The 15575-nt window shown below is 44.8% G+C and overlaps 1 protein-coding gene across 2 annotated transcripts in view; it reads right to left on the bottom strand.

The window, feature by feature from the left end:
• The window catches only part of Tnrc6a (trinucleotide repeat containing adaptor 6A), a 180561-nt gene that overhangs the window by 150317 nt on the left and 14669 nt on the right, over nt 1–15575 (bottom strand). For both annotated transcript variants that reach the window (XR_009227793.1, XM_058582630.1), the window contains exon 2: nt 939–1064. Coding sequence is in view for 1 of the 2 variants with exons in the window: in XM_058582630.1 (XP_058438613.1) it covers nt 939–1018 (80 nt within the window). In the remaining variant the exon portion in view is untranslated. The remainder of the gene's footprint in view (nt 1–938; nt 1065–15575) is intronic.

Genomic DNA, 15575 nt, shown 5'->3' with positions numbered 1-15575 from the left:
GCTTTTGCTTGGAAGAATGCTATTTCGATTCAGTCATTTTCTCCTTAACTTTCTCTCCCATTGATTTTTCCCAAGAGTCTACCATCTCAGATTGCCTCCTCCTGATTGAATTCTAGGGGGATTATGGGTTTAGTGCACTTGGTGTATTTCAAATGTCCAGAAATGGACCTGGCACACAGTAGATGCTCAAGAGTAACCATTTTGAAGGAACGGAAAAGTAAACATCTCAGGCTCTTTGGAGAGTCAGCACACAAGATCAATGATTAGTACCTGTGTTTGCATAGAACACAGAGGTTACCTATAGGAGCTCAGCTAGTTTTTATGTTACCAATGCTGGGCTGAAGAAAATCCCTTAATATACACAACAAAGTGGCTATATGCAACAGCCAGGACTCTTTTCCTTTCTATCTGGGTGAGTTTTATTTTCAGTCTATCTTTTGCATTACCACCACTGACCAGTGTTAACAGCCACCGGCTCGGGTGACGTTAAGGAATCTCGCAGATCCCACCCACCAGAGCTTCTTCTTTAATCCCCTCCTGCATTTGTACACAAGTCTTTTTTCCATGATGCCCCCAAACCTGCCCCTGCATCCTCTCCAAGTGGCCGCTGATTTTCCCAATGCCGTGAATTACACTGGACAGAGCCCAGCAGCAGAGTGGCCGGCAGAGGACCCACCACCATGCAAGCCATTTGGACGTGGACATGATACTGCCAGAAGTATCACACCACCTTCAGAGGATGACAGGTACACTGGCCCCTGCTGTGGGATCTGAGGTCCGAGTTTCAGAGCCTTCCCCTCTTTCTCCTGCCCAGCTTTGATTTCAACCCCCTTTAACTCAGAGTTCGGGGCGGTTGTTTTCTCTGTTCCCTTAGTTGGAACCTCAGGCAGCCCTGGGCTGAGTGGACCGACCCGTGGCCCCCAGGTGAGTCATACTACCTGTTCCATTCCTCGGGCAGCGGAATGTCTTGAGAGCCAGGGCACCTGGCTTCTAGGCCTGGCTCTGCCACGAGGTGCATGACTTTAGGCAAATCACATCACCTCTCTGGGCCTCAGTGGTCACACCTGAGAAATGAAGGGGTTGCATTCAATTAGTGAATCTCCACTGTTTACTTTTGTCCCCTCCCAAACACAACCAGCTGTGTATATTTACCTACGAGACCCATGTCCCTGGGAAGCTCCTAGGTGCACCCTAGAATTGCATCCCTTTCTTTCCCACTCAAGAATGCCTATCAGCCTGTAATCCCAGCGGCTAAGGAGGCTGAAGCAGGAGGATCACCAGTCAAAGGTCAGCCTCAACAACTTAGGAAGGCCCTAACTAAGCAACTTAGCGAGACCCTGTCTCTAAATAAAATCCAAAAAAAGGCTGGGTGTGCGCTTCAAGCGTTAAGTGCCTCTGAGTTCAATCCTTGGTACCAAAAAAAAAAAAAATGCCTATCAGAACAAAATAAAATGGAAGGATAAAGAAAACGTGCGTGATTTTATTCATATTTTTAAAATCATCTTGGGGCTGGGGATGTAGTGCTCAGTAGTAGATCACTTTCCTAGCATGTGCGAGGCCTTCCCCTGTACTGCAGAACAAACAAAAACTCCTTCAAGATTGGTATTTTGACTGCAAGAGAATTACACTTACCGAAGATTTAATTGTGCGCTTTCAGAATAAAAAAGAGAGAGAGCAAGAAAGAAAAGCACATCACCTGAATGGCATGGAATGAGTGTGTGAGGTGGGGAGTGAATATCCAAAGCTCCTCCATTGGTTCTGGTTCTTGCAAAAAAACACGTTCGAGGTGGGGTTCTCATTAAGTGCAGGTTTACACTAATATTTAAAGACAAATCTTGCACACAAGGTCCCTGAATACAAACCAATGACATCAGCTCCTGTTCAAATAAAGGATCATCAATCCGCACCTATGCTGGGGGCGGGGAGGGGAACCTGAGAGGCGGCTTCTCCAGCCTGGCCTTTGCCTCGGGAGTTATGTGGGTAACCCTGGCTCTGTGTGGGATTCCCCTTTTCCCTGGCTTATGCATCCCCAGGCAAGGTGTGGCTCTGCAGGTCCATTTACAGGGCTCTTGGGTCACCCTGCACAACTGCCCCTTTTATGAACCGAGGTTGCAAAGCTGCAAAATGCGATGATGGCTAAGGCCCTTTGCATCACCCAGGGCACTGGCTTATGCCTGCGGTCCCCCTCTGGCTTCACCTAACTAGTGTTCTTTTCTTCTCTCTTGCCTAAGAAGAATGCCACTCTGCTCTCTTAACAACTGTTCTTTCCAAGATCGAGATCTGTCTTTTCATTGTAAACCCTTTGAAGAAAGGACCCCTCTTGACCACATTCATTCTTCCCCTAGAACTTGGATTCGGCTTCTCCCACCCAACTTTCATTCTTTCCATCGCCTGTGCCTGCAAGGTCTCTCTGATAGCCTGCAAGCTGCCTGAGGGCAAAGACTGGGCCAGCCTTATTCACTACCATCAAACACAACGAGGGATACAACAGGAAATTAATAATCAGGTGGTGAACAAATGGACGACCAGAAGATTGAGTGCAGAAATCCACAAATGAAACTAGTCTTGTCTACTGATTCCCTCCCTGAGCACGTAAACACACGCTCTTGTTTGATAAATGCTCACACGAACACGCACACACACACACACACACAATCGTCAACCCCTTGCACAATCTCTCCTGATGTTAGAAGTCAAGAGAACTTAAAATCTCTGTCAGCATTCAGTCTTCTTCACCTCTCATTTCTTCCCAAATCTTGTGAGCTGACCTCTGTTGCCTCCATTCAGGGACAATGTTCCCAATAACTGCACCAAGACCCAACACACCACCAGATTCAATAAAGTTTCTGTCCTCATTTTATTTGGTGCCCTGATTCTAAGTTGTAAAAGTATTTGGATGGCTCCTGGGTTTATTATTCTTATAGAAGCAGAGGGGAGACAGATGACTTTGTTATTGTTTTGTTTTAGTTATACATGACACTAGAGTGTATTTTGGCAGAATATACATACATAAAGTATAACTTATTCTATTAGGTTCCCACTCCAATGGTCGTAAATGATGTGGAGTTACCCTGGTCATGCATATAAATACAAGGCTAGGAAGGTTATGACCAATTAATTCTCTTTCCTATTCCCCTCCTGAGACAGATGACTTCTTAATTATTCTTTTAGTTGTAAATGGATACAATATCTATTTATTCATTTATTTTTACGTGGTGCTGAGGATCGAACCCAGTGCCTCACACATGTGAGGCAAGTGCTCTACCGATGAGCCACAACCCCAGCCTGACAGATGACTTTTAAAATAGGGGAATGAGAGCATAAATAGGTATTGGGTTATGTTTTCCCAAGATGATGAGTTCAAGGGACACTAATTACAATACCATTTAGAGATTATAAAAATTCATTTATTTGGGCTGGGCTTGTGGCTCAGTGGTAGAGCACTCGCATAGCATGCGTGAGGCACTGGGTTCGATCCTCCACACCACATAAAAATGAAATAAAGATATTGTGTGTCCACCTACAACTAAAAAATAAAAATATTTTTAAAAAATTCATTTATTTAATCACTTATTCATTCAAACACACACATAATAAACCCCTTTAATGTAGTAGGCATTAAGCTAGGTGTTGAGGATGCACAGGTAAATAAGACCAGGTAATATATCTCAGGGAGTATCCCATCTATCAACAAGGCAGTTAATTTTGAAATTAAAAAAATCTTTGAATTAAAAAAAGTATTGATGTACAGCCAGGTGTGGTGGTCTGCACCTGTAATCCCAGCAGCTCGGGAGGCTGAGGCAGGAGGAACGCAAGTTCAAAGTCAGCCTCAGCAAAAGCGAGGCACTAAGCAACTCGGTGAGACCCTGTCTCTAAGTAAAGTACACAATAGGGCTGGGGATGTGGCTCAGTGGTCGAGTGCCCCTGAGTTCAATTCCCAGTACCTCCCCCTACAAAATGTGCAATGCTCCTATAGAAAATGCACATATTATAAGTGCCTAGTTTGCTGAATTTTCACAAACTGAACATACACACCGAGGTGGATAGTGCCTGGATGAAAAGACACCGTGACCAGCACCCCAGAATCCCTGCTGGTCTCCTCCTAGACATAGCTCCTCTCCATAGGAAGTGCTCTCTGGTTTTCACAGCATAGATGAATATCGCCTGCTCTTGTGCTGCATATTGGAAGCCTGCAGAATGTTCTCTATGTGTTTCTGTTCTTTTGCTCAGCATATTGGTGAGGTTCACTGATGTTGGGGCACGTGGATGTGGGCCATTCATTCTCATTGATGTTGAATTCTCCTTTAGCCACACCCCCTGCCTGCCCACATGGGAACTTCCTTTGCACAGTGATTATGATCTCCTCTTCAGTAATATTTCTGCTCCTTCCTCCTTGCTTTCCTGCATAACTCTTATGACCAACTTGTATTTTATGCCTTTTGTTTGTTTGTGTTATTATTTGTCCCGTGCCTAGAATTTAAGTTCCATAGAACTGAGAAGTGCTCAATAAATACTCTTGGAACAATGAACGTCAGCTACTTCCACAGGATACCCAGCAGGCCCAGGGCTGGAGGGTAGGTCATGCTGCCCAGAGAGAACAGATGGATCAAGAACTACAGCACCGTGTCACTGAGCAGGAGAGCCCAACCTGATGTGGGGTCAGAGGTCTCCTTCTGTGACATCTCTACCACGAATATCAATGTGAAAATCTCACATCAAATGCTTGCAAATGCATTTTTAAAGTCGATGAATATCGAAAGGAAAAGAATCAGAAATATCTATTAACAGGGAATAGGCCTATTGTTATTTATTATTATTATTATTATTATTATTATTGTTGTTGGAATTTGAAGTGGATTTTCTGGCTTTTACATCTTTTGAATTTTTCCAGTCGTTCAAATTTTTAATAATAAGCATCTTGATTAAATTCTTAAAAAAGAAAGATTAACATGCCATTATTAAGTAAAGTCCTGGTGCTTCAAAAATGGTTTAATAGTAACGAACTGATGCTAAAAATATCCCGAAGCCCTAGGACATTTTATTTTATTAAAATCGCAGATTGAACATTCATGACCTGAGAGTAGACAAATGTTCCTTGAATGAATGAATGAACTACATTAATATGCAACGCCATCCCAATGGGTCAGATAACAACAACAACAACAACAAAATGCCGTCACTTTACTAATAAGCGCTGAAAAGGCAATAAAAAGCAATCTAGCATTCATTCTCGGTGAAAATTCTTGGCAAGCAGGAAAGAAGAAGGCTTCTATCATCCGCCTGTCTGCAAACCTCTGCAATCTGGCTCCTGCTGGCATCATGCCACCGACACTACCTTCCCCAAGGCTACCAGTGTCCTACATATCACCAAACGCAGTGCACTTGGATGGGTACCAATAAATATGTAACAAATTAAGAAATGGATGATAAAAAGAATCTCAGATCAACAGTCAACACCAATGTTGAACAATAAGACATCAGCATCCTCTCTTTAAAGTCAGAAATAAAAACAGGGTGTGAGCTGCCACTGTCCTTAGATGGGGTTTTTAGAAGCTCAAACAAAAAGAAAAAGAAACAAAAAAACCATGGAAACACAAAGATATAGATAGCTATTGGCAATAAAGAGACAAACATTATCGGTTCCTTGCATAACACCTAAGAGAATCATCCCCAAACTACTACCAGAAAGAAAGAGAGTTCTGGAAGTTCACAAAATACATACACAAAGAGTTAATCGTTTTCCCCAAATACCAGCAAATGTCACGTCTTGCAGAATGATGGGTCATGAGACAACTGAGAAAGTGACATCTTCAGAAGGCATAGAATCTCACAGATGAGAAGTCAGACGGGGACAGAATTCCAGTATTACAAATTAGGAGAGAATAAAGCTGTAGCGAGATTTCTGTTTTTTTTTTTTTCCCAACTAACTGTGAAGTGTAACTGACACTTGGCTGTGAAATTTACATTCAATTCTAGTGGATGACACACTCGCTATCTTCCCTGGGGGGCGGGGGTGGGTGGGGGTGGGTGGGGATCAGGTGCAGCTGAACTATTAGGAGGCATCAAAATGAGGGGGGGGGGCTGATTCTGCCCCACCCTGGAAAGCACAATCCAGTTCCCTTCTTGTATGGTGTTGTCTCCAAAGGAAGTTCCTGAATTTGTAACCCTACCTCGCCTGAGATTATAATTACCTGTGCTTAGTAAGGAACTGACTTTACAAACTCGGCCAAGTGTAAAAACAGACGTAGCTTTTTAAAAAATTGGTTCTAATTAGGTATACGTGGCAGCAGAATGCGTTTGGATTCGTTGCCCACAAATGGAGCACAACTTTTCATTTCTCTGGTTGTACACGATGTGGAGTCGCGCCATGGGTGCAGTCATACATGTACCTAGGGTAAGGATGCCCCTCACATTCCACATGGCCCCTCCTCTTTGCCCAAAGTTCCTCCATTCTTCCCACAACCCCACACCCCCCCATTAGCAATGATAGGTAAGTGATGCCTGTGGGGTTCATATTCTCACGCTAAGTTCAGCAAGACATTTTTAGAGTCCTTGCACAGAAAATGAACAAATAAGCAAATACACAACTAATACGATTTTATTTACTTATTTAGGGGACAGAATCCAGAACTTCATGCAGGTGAGGCAAGTGCTTTACCACTAAGCTACACCCCCAGCTTTCTAATATGATATATTTTTTTTCTCCTTTTTTTTTTTTGTGATACTGGGGATTGAACCCAGAAGAATTCTACCACTGAGCTACATTCCCAACCCTTTTTACTTCATTTCGAGACAGGGTCTCTCCAAGTTACCCAGGATGACCTTGACTGGTGATCCTCAGCCTCCTCAGCCCACTCACAGGTGTGGAGTATCATATTTGGCTCTCATATGATTTTTTTTTTTAAAAGTAACTTTATTTTCTGGAAAATAAACCTGGTGAAAGTGATAAGACATGAAAGGAGGGTTTGCTTCAGCTTGAAGACCTCTGGGAGAGAGAAAAGTTTGAGCTGCCACCTAAAATGTAGCAAACCCACAAATAAAGAGGTTGGAGAGCAGAGCAGGTGGCAGGTCATGCGGAGCCTCGCAGACCACATGCCACAGTCTGGATTCTACTTTTAATGCAAAGGGAAGTCATGGAAAGGGCGGGAGCTGGGTCCCCTAGCATCTGATGGATGATTTTCAATGCCCATGGGGGCGGCTGTAAAATTGATAGTCTGCAGTACAGAGGGGCTTGGGGACCTGCTGAGAGGCCACTTAACTAGTCCAGGTGAACATGGTACCAGGTTGGGAGAGGATGATGGCAGAGTGGTTAGGAGATATGCTATGAAGGGAGGGCCATTCTGGAACATTCTAACACTTATGGTAAGTGGGAAGAGGAATGGGAGCAAGAAACAGGACAGAGAAGGAGGAGGCGGCCAACCAAGAGTGGGGTTTCATGGAACCAAACACTGTGGAGAGGTTGAAAAAGGAGGTGCCTCAGACTTGGTCACTGGATGGGCAAATGCAGGGTCCTCAGTGATCTATGCTAGAAAGATTTCCCAAGAGTTGTCAAAATCCAATCAGGGTAGACAGTGTGGGGCCTGGGCCAAAAGTACACCTGGAGGTCTACACACAGTGAATCTAAATATTGTCATCGATCAAGCAAACCGCCAGGTAAGTGTTAGCCGCTTACCTTGACGGATGTATATCCATCGTGTGTATTTCTAATTCTCTGATTCCCAGAGCTCCTCACTGACTGGATCCGCACAGGGAGGGCAGGTGCCCTGAAGGCACCCTCTTTTTCTTCTTTCATTTGAGCTCTCCCTACACACCCTGGCCCACCACCAGCTCAGCAGCCTTCTCTTAGGTGCCAAGATACAGGTACCCACAGCCCCAGGATCTGGGCAACAGTCCCTCAGAAGCCCTGGAAGCTGGCTGGGCACAGGGAATTCCAGAGTCCCAGCCACCCTGAGTGAGGAGGAGGAGGGACCAACTCTGAGTGGGCAAGTTTGCTTGACCCTGTCAATCACCTGCGGGTTTGAAGGAGCCCTACAGGAGGGTGGCCAGCAGGGGGCCCTCTGCAGCACCCTCGCCCAAGGGTCGAATAAGACGGGGTTAAAGAGAGAGAGGGAAAATGCGAGGGAGGCGGTGGAGAGAGCAAAGCCGACTCTCCAGAGGAATTTGGCCTCTCAAGAGGCAGCAGCTGGAGGAGGAGAGCTCAAGGAGGCTTGGCCCTGTGTCTTCACTTCTGAACGCTGAAGTAACCCCTCCAGGGACAGGAAAAGGTGACAAGAGAATGGGGAGATACTAAGAGCAGAGCCCTTGATCAAATGCCCCTGAGAGGATGCGTCCTGGGGTTGAGCGGAGGGATTGGCCTGTAGAGGTCAAGGGCAATTCTTCCACCATTAAGAGGGGGGGAAGCAGATGAAATGGGCCCAGGGGTAGCTCTGGCAGTGGGAAGAAAAACAAGACCATTCTTTTCGAATATTTACAGTTAAGCAGTGAATGAGGAGCAGGGAGAGAGGAGCTCTGAGAAGTTATCTGGGAGATTTAAAAATGGTCACAATGGTGAAGCTGACGCGATGTGCATTTTATCACAATTAAAAATAATACATTTTCCCAGGGACTTGGGAGGCTGAGGCAGGAGGATCGCAAGTGAAGGTCATCCTGGGTAACTTGGCCAGACCCTGTCTCAAATTAAACATAAAAAATGCTGGGAGTGTAGCTCAGGGCAGAGAGCACCCATGGGTTCAGTCCCCAGGACTACTTACAAAAAAAAAAAAAAAAAAAAGAAAAGAAAAATTAAAAAAAAAATAATAAAGGACCATCCTCCTCCTTGTTTTAATTAGCTTTTTACACTGCTGTGACTGAAAGATCTGACCCGAACAATTGCAGAGGAGGAAAGCTGATTTGAGGGCTCACAGTTGCAGACGTCTTAGTCCATAGATGCCTGGCTGCATTCCTCAAGGCTGAACATCATGGCGGGAGGGTGTGGGGGAGGGAGGCAGCTCACATCATCAGGAAGCAGAGAGACTCCACCCACCAGATGCAAATATACACCCCCCCAAACCACGCCCACCTCCTCCAGCCACGCCCACGGCTGCAATTGCCACTCAGTCAATCCCATGAGGGAGATTAAGACTCTCACAACCCAGTCATTTCTCCTGCGTTGTCTCACACATGAGCTTCTGGGGTGACATCTCATCTCTAAACCAGAACACTCCTTCTCCTTAAAACAAATTATCTTGGAAAACAGGAAAGTAAATATATTAGGGGAATGCAGTATAAGAGGTCAGTACTAAGGGCTCACTGGAGATCTGTGGACATACATTTATTTTATTTTATTTTATTTTGGTACTGGGAATTGAACCAAGGGGTGCTTAACCACTGAACCACATCCCCAGCCCATTTTTATATTTTATTTAGAGACAGGATCTCACTGAGTTGCTTAGGGCCTCGCAAAGTGGCTGAGGCTGGCTTTGAACTTGCAATCCTCCTGCCTCAGCCTCCTGAGCCTCTGAGATTACAGGTGGACACCACCACACAGGACTTGGACATAAATTTAAAGCTCATTCAGCACAACTGTGTGTGGGGGTTGTCTGGGTACAGACAGGGGCAGTAGGCAGAAAGTTGTGTTAGGAGAGTTTGGTTGAGGTAAGATCTGTGACTTTAATTTAAAATATTTAAGAGAATTTGATTGATTTAGACTGAAACTGAATGTTTTAAAACTTCTAGATTAGTAAATAATTACAGACTTCTTAGGTTTGTAAATAGTGTTTAAGCACTTAGCAATTCTGTTTGTCGAATTATAAGTGGGCCTTGTCAGATGTACGAAGCACTTAAGAGATTCAAATTTGTAATTGTAGTTAAAAATGCCAAAGCTACGGGAATATTTATTCGTCAAGTTTGTAAAGGATGTTAAATATTTAGGAGAATTCACTGTGTCAAATTTACAAGCTCATTCAACACTGACAGGAGAACAAATAAAAATTAGTAACTTTAGACAAAATATACTAGATTTATGAAGAAAGAAATATGATCTGTGGATTATGTGAAAGCCCTGGGAAAGTCTAGGTTTTTAGATTTATAATTTCAATAAACTGAGCATTAGTTAAAATACACATAACTGTAAGTATAGTCTTCTATACTCAAAGGCTCAACATGAAGTGCTAAAAACATAGCTGTTGTCTGTGAGATGCCATCTTATCCCATCTCACAGTTTTATTTATTTATTTATTGGTACTGGAAAGTGAACCCAGGGGCCCTTTACCACTGAGCTACATCCCCAGCCCTATTTATTTATTTATTTATTTTGAGGCAGGATCTTGCTAAGTTGCTGAGGCTGGCCTCAACCTTGAGATCCTCCTGCCTCAGCCCCTTGATCCTGGGATCCCAGGCGCGTGCCATTGTTCCTGGCTACACAATTTTATTTTCTGAAGATTGGTGCCTAATCCCCATGATCCTCCAAAATTCCACCAAAATGATGGGCGTTGGGAGGCTGAGGCAGGAGGATCGCAAGTTCCAGACCAGCCAGCCTCAGCAACTTAGCGAGAGACCCTAAGAAACTTAGCAAGGCCCTGTCTCAAAATTTAAAAAAAATGAAAAAAATATGATGTGGCTCAGTGGTTAAGCATTACCGAGTTCAATCCCCAGTACCAGCAGCAACAACAACTTTTTAACATGTAAATCCAGAATTAATAAGCAACACACAGATTGTGAGGACAAAATACTTAAGGGTTTGAATCAAGGGCAAAACAGGGCAGAGAAACAGGACATTAAACACCCCTGAGGGTGATTATTCTTTCCAAGGATGCCTCTGGGAAATCCAAGAGGCAGAGTAAACAAACAGGAAGAGGGAGAGGCCTCCCAAGGCAGTCCTTAAGATAATTAATTGCTTCTGGCCTGGCTGGGTCAGACATTGACTTCTCTCTGCTAGATCCAGGAGGTTAAAGCACTCAAAGACCAGATTGAACCCAGGGGCGCTTAACCACTGAGCCACATCCCCAGCCCTTTTTAGATTTTACTTAGAGAAAGGGCCTCACTAAATTGCTGAGGCTGGCTTTGAACTCACAATCCTCCTGCCTCAGCCTCCCGAGCTGCTGGGATTACAGGCATGCACCACTATGCCCGACTCCCAGAACTACATTCTGAACAGAGAATAAATAATTTGCCTGGGGAAGACGTTGAACTTGAAGGTTGAAACAGATCTGGAGGGAAAGTCCTTCTAATAGAGCTTCTGAAATAATGGGGAGGGGGCGCCCCCCCCCAGGTAGGGCCACGCCTGCCCCAGTGTATCTCTCCATGGTAGGAACAGCCCCAGGGTCTGCAGAGAGTCCGCAGTGTGCTGGATGACATTGAACTACCAAGAAAGCAAGAAAGATGCAGAGTCCCATCTCCAAGACACAGGCTGCGTGGTGCCTTGCACATTGACCCCCACCCCTTCAAAATCCCAGGGATGGGCCCCTGATGCGAGAAAAGGGATGCTCATTTGGACCGATATCCCAGCTTCCAACACTGCAGATTCTACAGAAAGGAAGTTATGGGCAAAAAAAAAAAAAAAACTATGTAAAGTTATTAAAAATCTGGAATGAGAATTTCATTGGGTTTCAATGTTGGAGTAAGATCAAGAAAAGGCCTGAAAGTAGACCGTGGTTTGGATCATTCCAGGAAAGGATATAGAAGCAGAATTAGTCCAGATACCGACAGGAAGATGTCTACTAGGAAACTGAAGATAAATTGGGGTGACCGTGTCGGCATCTCTTGGGGTGCAGGTGATAGTTCATTTCTGAGTGGGTGTGGTGGCATCTGGGGGTGATGTAATCCCAGCTACTTGGGAGCCCAAAGCAGAGGGATCTTAAGTTCAAGGTCAGTCTAGCAACATAGGAGACCCCTCTACCATCTCAAAAAAAAAAAAAATGTTTTTCATTTCTCGACATAAAATTGTGAAGTTCTGTTTGCTTTTGTTTACTATGCATTTTATTAGTAAAACATTTTTAAAAAACAAATAAAAGGCAAGAGTGAGCACTAGATTTGTGATTCTCATATAAACAACCTGGGAAGGGTTTAAAAAATACTGAGGCCCAGAGCACAAACCAGATTAAATAAATCAGAATCCAGATTTCTTCATTTCTTAGTTTTCCTACCTTAATATGGGTGCCCTTCTTAAATTCCTTGTAACTGCAAGATTTCTGTGGCCAACAGTATCCCTCTGTTCTCTTAGGTTCAGATTAAGAGGGAAAGAACTGGGCACTGTGAAACATGTCTGTAATCTCAGTGACCAAGGAGGCTGAGGCAGGAGGATCACAAGTTTGAGGCCAGCCTCAGCAACTTAGTGAGACTCTGTCTCAAAATAAAAAATAAATAAATAAAAAGAGCTAGGGGTGTGACTCAGTGGTAGAGCATCTTTAGGTTCAAACACCAGTACCAAAAAAAAAAAAAAAAAAAGAAAAAGAAAAAGCAAAAACAAAACTAAAAACACAAAACACCTCCAATCATGAAGATACAGTCACCCTGGATATCCGTGCGGCGGTCGGTTCCAGAACCCCCTTGGACATAGCAAATTGGATGCCTCAGTAGAGCAGTGTTTGCATGAAACTTGTGCACAACCTCCTACCTACTTCAAACCATCTCCAGATTTACTTAAAATACCGATCACACTCTAAGTGTTGTGTAAATAGTGGCGGTACCGAATTCTTTAAAGAACAGTGGCAAAAAAATTCCAATTCTGTACATGCTCAGGATCCGTGCAATTTTTCTTGGAAATATTTTTGATGTGATCGATTGAATCTGTAGATGCCAAACATATAGATGAGCAATGTAGAGATCAAGGTGTCCCAAAGAAATGCAAAGTTAGCCAAAGTGGGTAGGCTGGGAGTGGGGTTAGTATGAAGACTGGTTAAAGAGCTATTCCTGCCCTGCTGGGACCATTGCTGGGGACCTCAGCTGTGACCGGGGAAGGGGCAGTGGAGGGCAGTGGGCCAGCTGAATGGGTGTCCCCAGCTCTTAGTTTATCCCAGATACTCGGGTAAGTATCTGAAGCTCTGCTCTCCCTCTCCACCTTTAGCCTCGCTCCTGCCTCTGGGACATCCATCCTGTGTGTCTACAGCCGGTCAACGTCGTCACATCCCTAACGTCATGATCAGCACACTCCAGATCTGCTCTTGCAATCGAATTCCTACTCTTTGCCTATAACCCCGTTCTCTAAGCCAGACCCTGGAGTCCTCTGGAATTCCTGCCTCCTCACCTTCACCTTGAACCTTCCTCTGAGCCTGGTGACTTGCATCCCGGTCCACTCCCGGGTCTCCATGAGCACCTAACGCCACCATGATCCAGTCCCCTGGGTCATCTGTCTGAATACTCTCACTTCTGGAACAACTGGACCCATGAGAGGAAGGCCCACCGCAGGCCTTTGGGTTTCCTGGTCCCCTCAAATCTGATCCCAGCGATGGGCAGCCGACACTGAGATATTTGTGGAAAGATTCAAATAAATGAAAGGCGGACCAGCATGGAGTTTGATGTACCATCTTCCAAGCCCAGCATGTGACAACCACCCGATCTGTCATTTGAAAATGAAAATCTGACCGTATTTTCCCCCTCTGTTTACAATCTTTGCTTTTTTAATTTTTTCAATGATTTCCCGTCACCTAGAGCAAAGCAACGTTTCTCAAATTTTCAGGATTCAATAACCACAAAATTGGTTGTTTTGGAGAATAGGAAGATCTCCAATTTTAGGTAAAGAGTCATCGATTTTTTTAAAAAATAAAACTAAGATATGATTTTTTAAATGAGCAATATTCAAATGTCTCTTATTATCCTTCCATTTGTCTTCTGAGTTTGAATTTCCAGGTTTGTAAATTGAGTTCAGATAGTTCTCATATACTTGATGCGTGAAGTTTGGATAAGTAGAAATAATTTAGATAGTGCCATATGCCAGCCTTAGAAAAAGAAGTATTTACCGGGTACGGTGACGCACACACACCTGTAATCCCAGCGGCTGGGGAGGCTGAGACAGGAGGATTGCGAGTTCAAAGCCAGCCTCAGTAACTTAGGGAGCCCCTAAGCAACTTAGTGAGATTTTAAATAAAATATTTAGAAAGGGCTGAGGGGGGCTGTGGCTGTGGCTCAGTGGTAGAGCACTTGCCTAGCACAGGAGAGGCCCTGGGTTCGATCCTCAGCATCACATAAAAACAAATAAATAAAATATATTGTGTCCATCTACAACTAAAAAAAAAAATTTTAAAGGCTATTTGTACTAGCATCAAAGTCAAAGGTCATACGTCATTCAAGAGCTGAGATGTTCGATGTTTTCACTTGGCAGGTGAATTTCTAGCTTTTTCTTTTCTTCTGGTTTGGGTTCAGCCCTGGAAAGAATATCTTCATATTTTCTGGTACGGTGTATGGTTTTAAATATGCCCCAGGATATGTCCAACAGTGTTATGCCTTTTCTTCACCAATCAAGTGTCGGGAGAGTCAGCGCCCGTGGATGCCTCTATTTCAATTTCCTGAGCGCTGACTCTCCCGTTGCGTCTGAAATGAGAGGTTCAAGCTCCCCAAGCCTCTGGCCGCACTGGGCTGACTCACCACTTGAAAAATCACGGCGGTAAGGATTCTTCCCAACTCTGATAATGACGACAAGGACCAGATCTGTGTCATTATTAGTGTCGTAAAGAAATCACGATGCCCCCTTCATCTCAGTGATTCACCCGAGCGCCTCCCCCTTACACAGCTAGCTTGCATGAAAAAGCAGTCTGAGAACCCCCACCCCTTCCTACGGAAAACCCAGAAAAGACATGCTCAGCAGCTGAGGCCAGACGGTGCTGACAAGGCCCGTGACTTGGGCCATGCTTGCTTCAGATCAGGGGGCAGGCTGCTGAATGGCACCCCATCTTAGCAAGAGAAGGAGGAGGCAGTTTAGCCCTCAGATCCAGCTGATTTGAGTTGCTGGAGAAAGGACAGGTGGCGAGAAGGGCCTCAATTCTTCCCGGCTCCTTACATCCACACTGATCTGAGTTGCTATGTGATTTGCTGTGGCCCAGTGGGATGTCAATCAATGTCACATGAGAAGAGATTTGAAAAGCGCTCGTACATTTGGACTTGCCCATGTTTTCCTTCTCTGCCTTTGCCATATGAGCATGCTCGGGCTGGCCTGTAGCTGGACGTGATCCGTGGAGGGAGTGGGGTTCAGTTACCCCAGTTGTCCCAGCTAAGTCTATTCCAGATTAGCCAACAGCCAACTGATACCCAGACGTGTGGAAGAACCCAGCCAAGAGCAGCAGAGCTGTTCACAGGATCCATGACCAGGGCCAGCTTCGTGACCATGTGGCCTTTGCCATCGCATAGGCCCCTTGTGAAGACAGGCCGCAGGCTTCAATTCATGTTCTGTGGCCATCCTCTTGAAATTCTTTCTTTTTGGTACTGGGGATTGAATTCAGGGACACTCGACCACTGAGCCCCATCCCCAGCCCTATTTTGTATTTTATTTAGAGACAGGGTCTCCCTGAGTTGCTTAGGGCCTTGCTTTGGCTGAGGCTGGCTTTGAACTTGCGATCCTCCAGCCTCAGCCTCCCAAGCTGCTGGGATTGCAGGTGTGCACCACT

This window comes from Marmota monax, unplaced genomic scaffold, assembly GCF_021218885.2.
Source record: "Marmota monax isolate L192 unplaced genomic scaffold, Marmota_monax_Labrador192_F-V1.1 WCK01_AAM20220418_F8-fsc00086, whole genome shotgun sequence".
Classification (NCBI taxonomy): domain Eukaryota; kingdom Metazoa; phylum Chordata; class Mammalia; order Rodentia; family Sciuridae; genus Marmota; species Marmota monax.
Note: the sequence above shows the minus strand (reverse complement) of the source record. Positions and strands in the feature narration are given on the sequence as shown.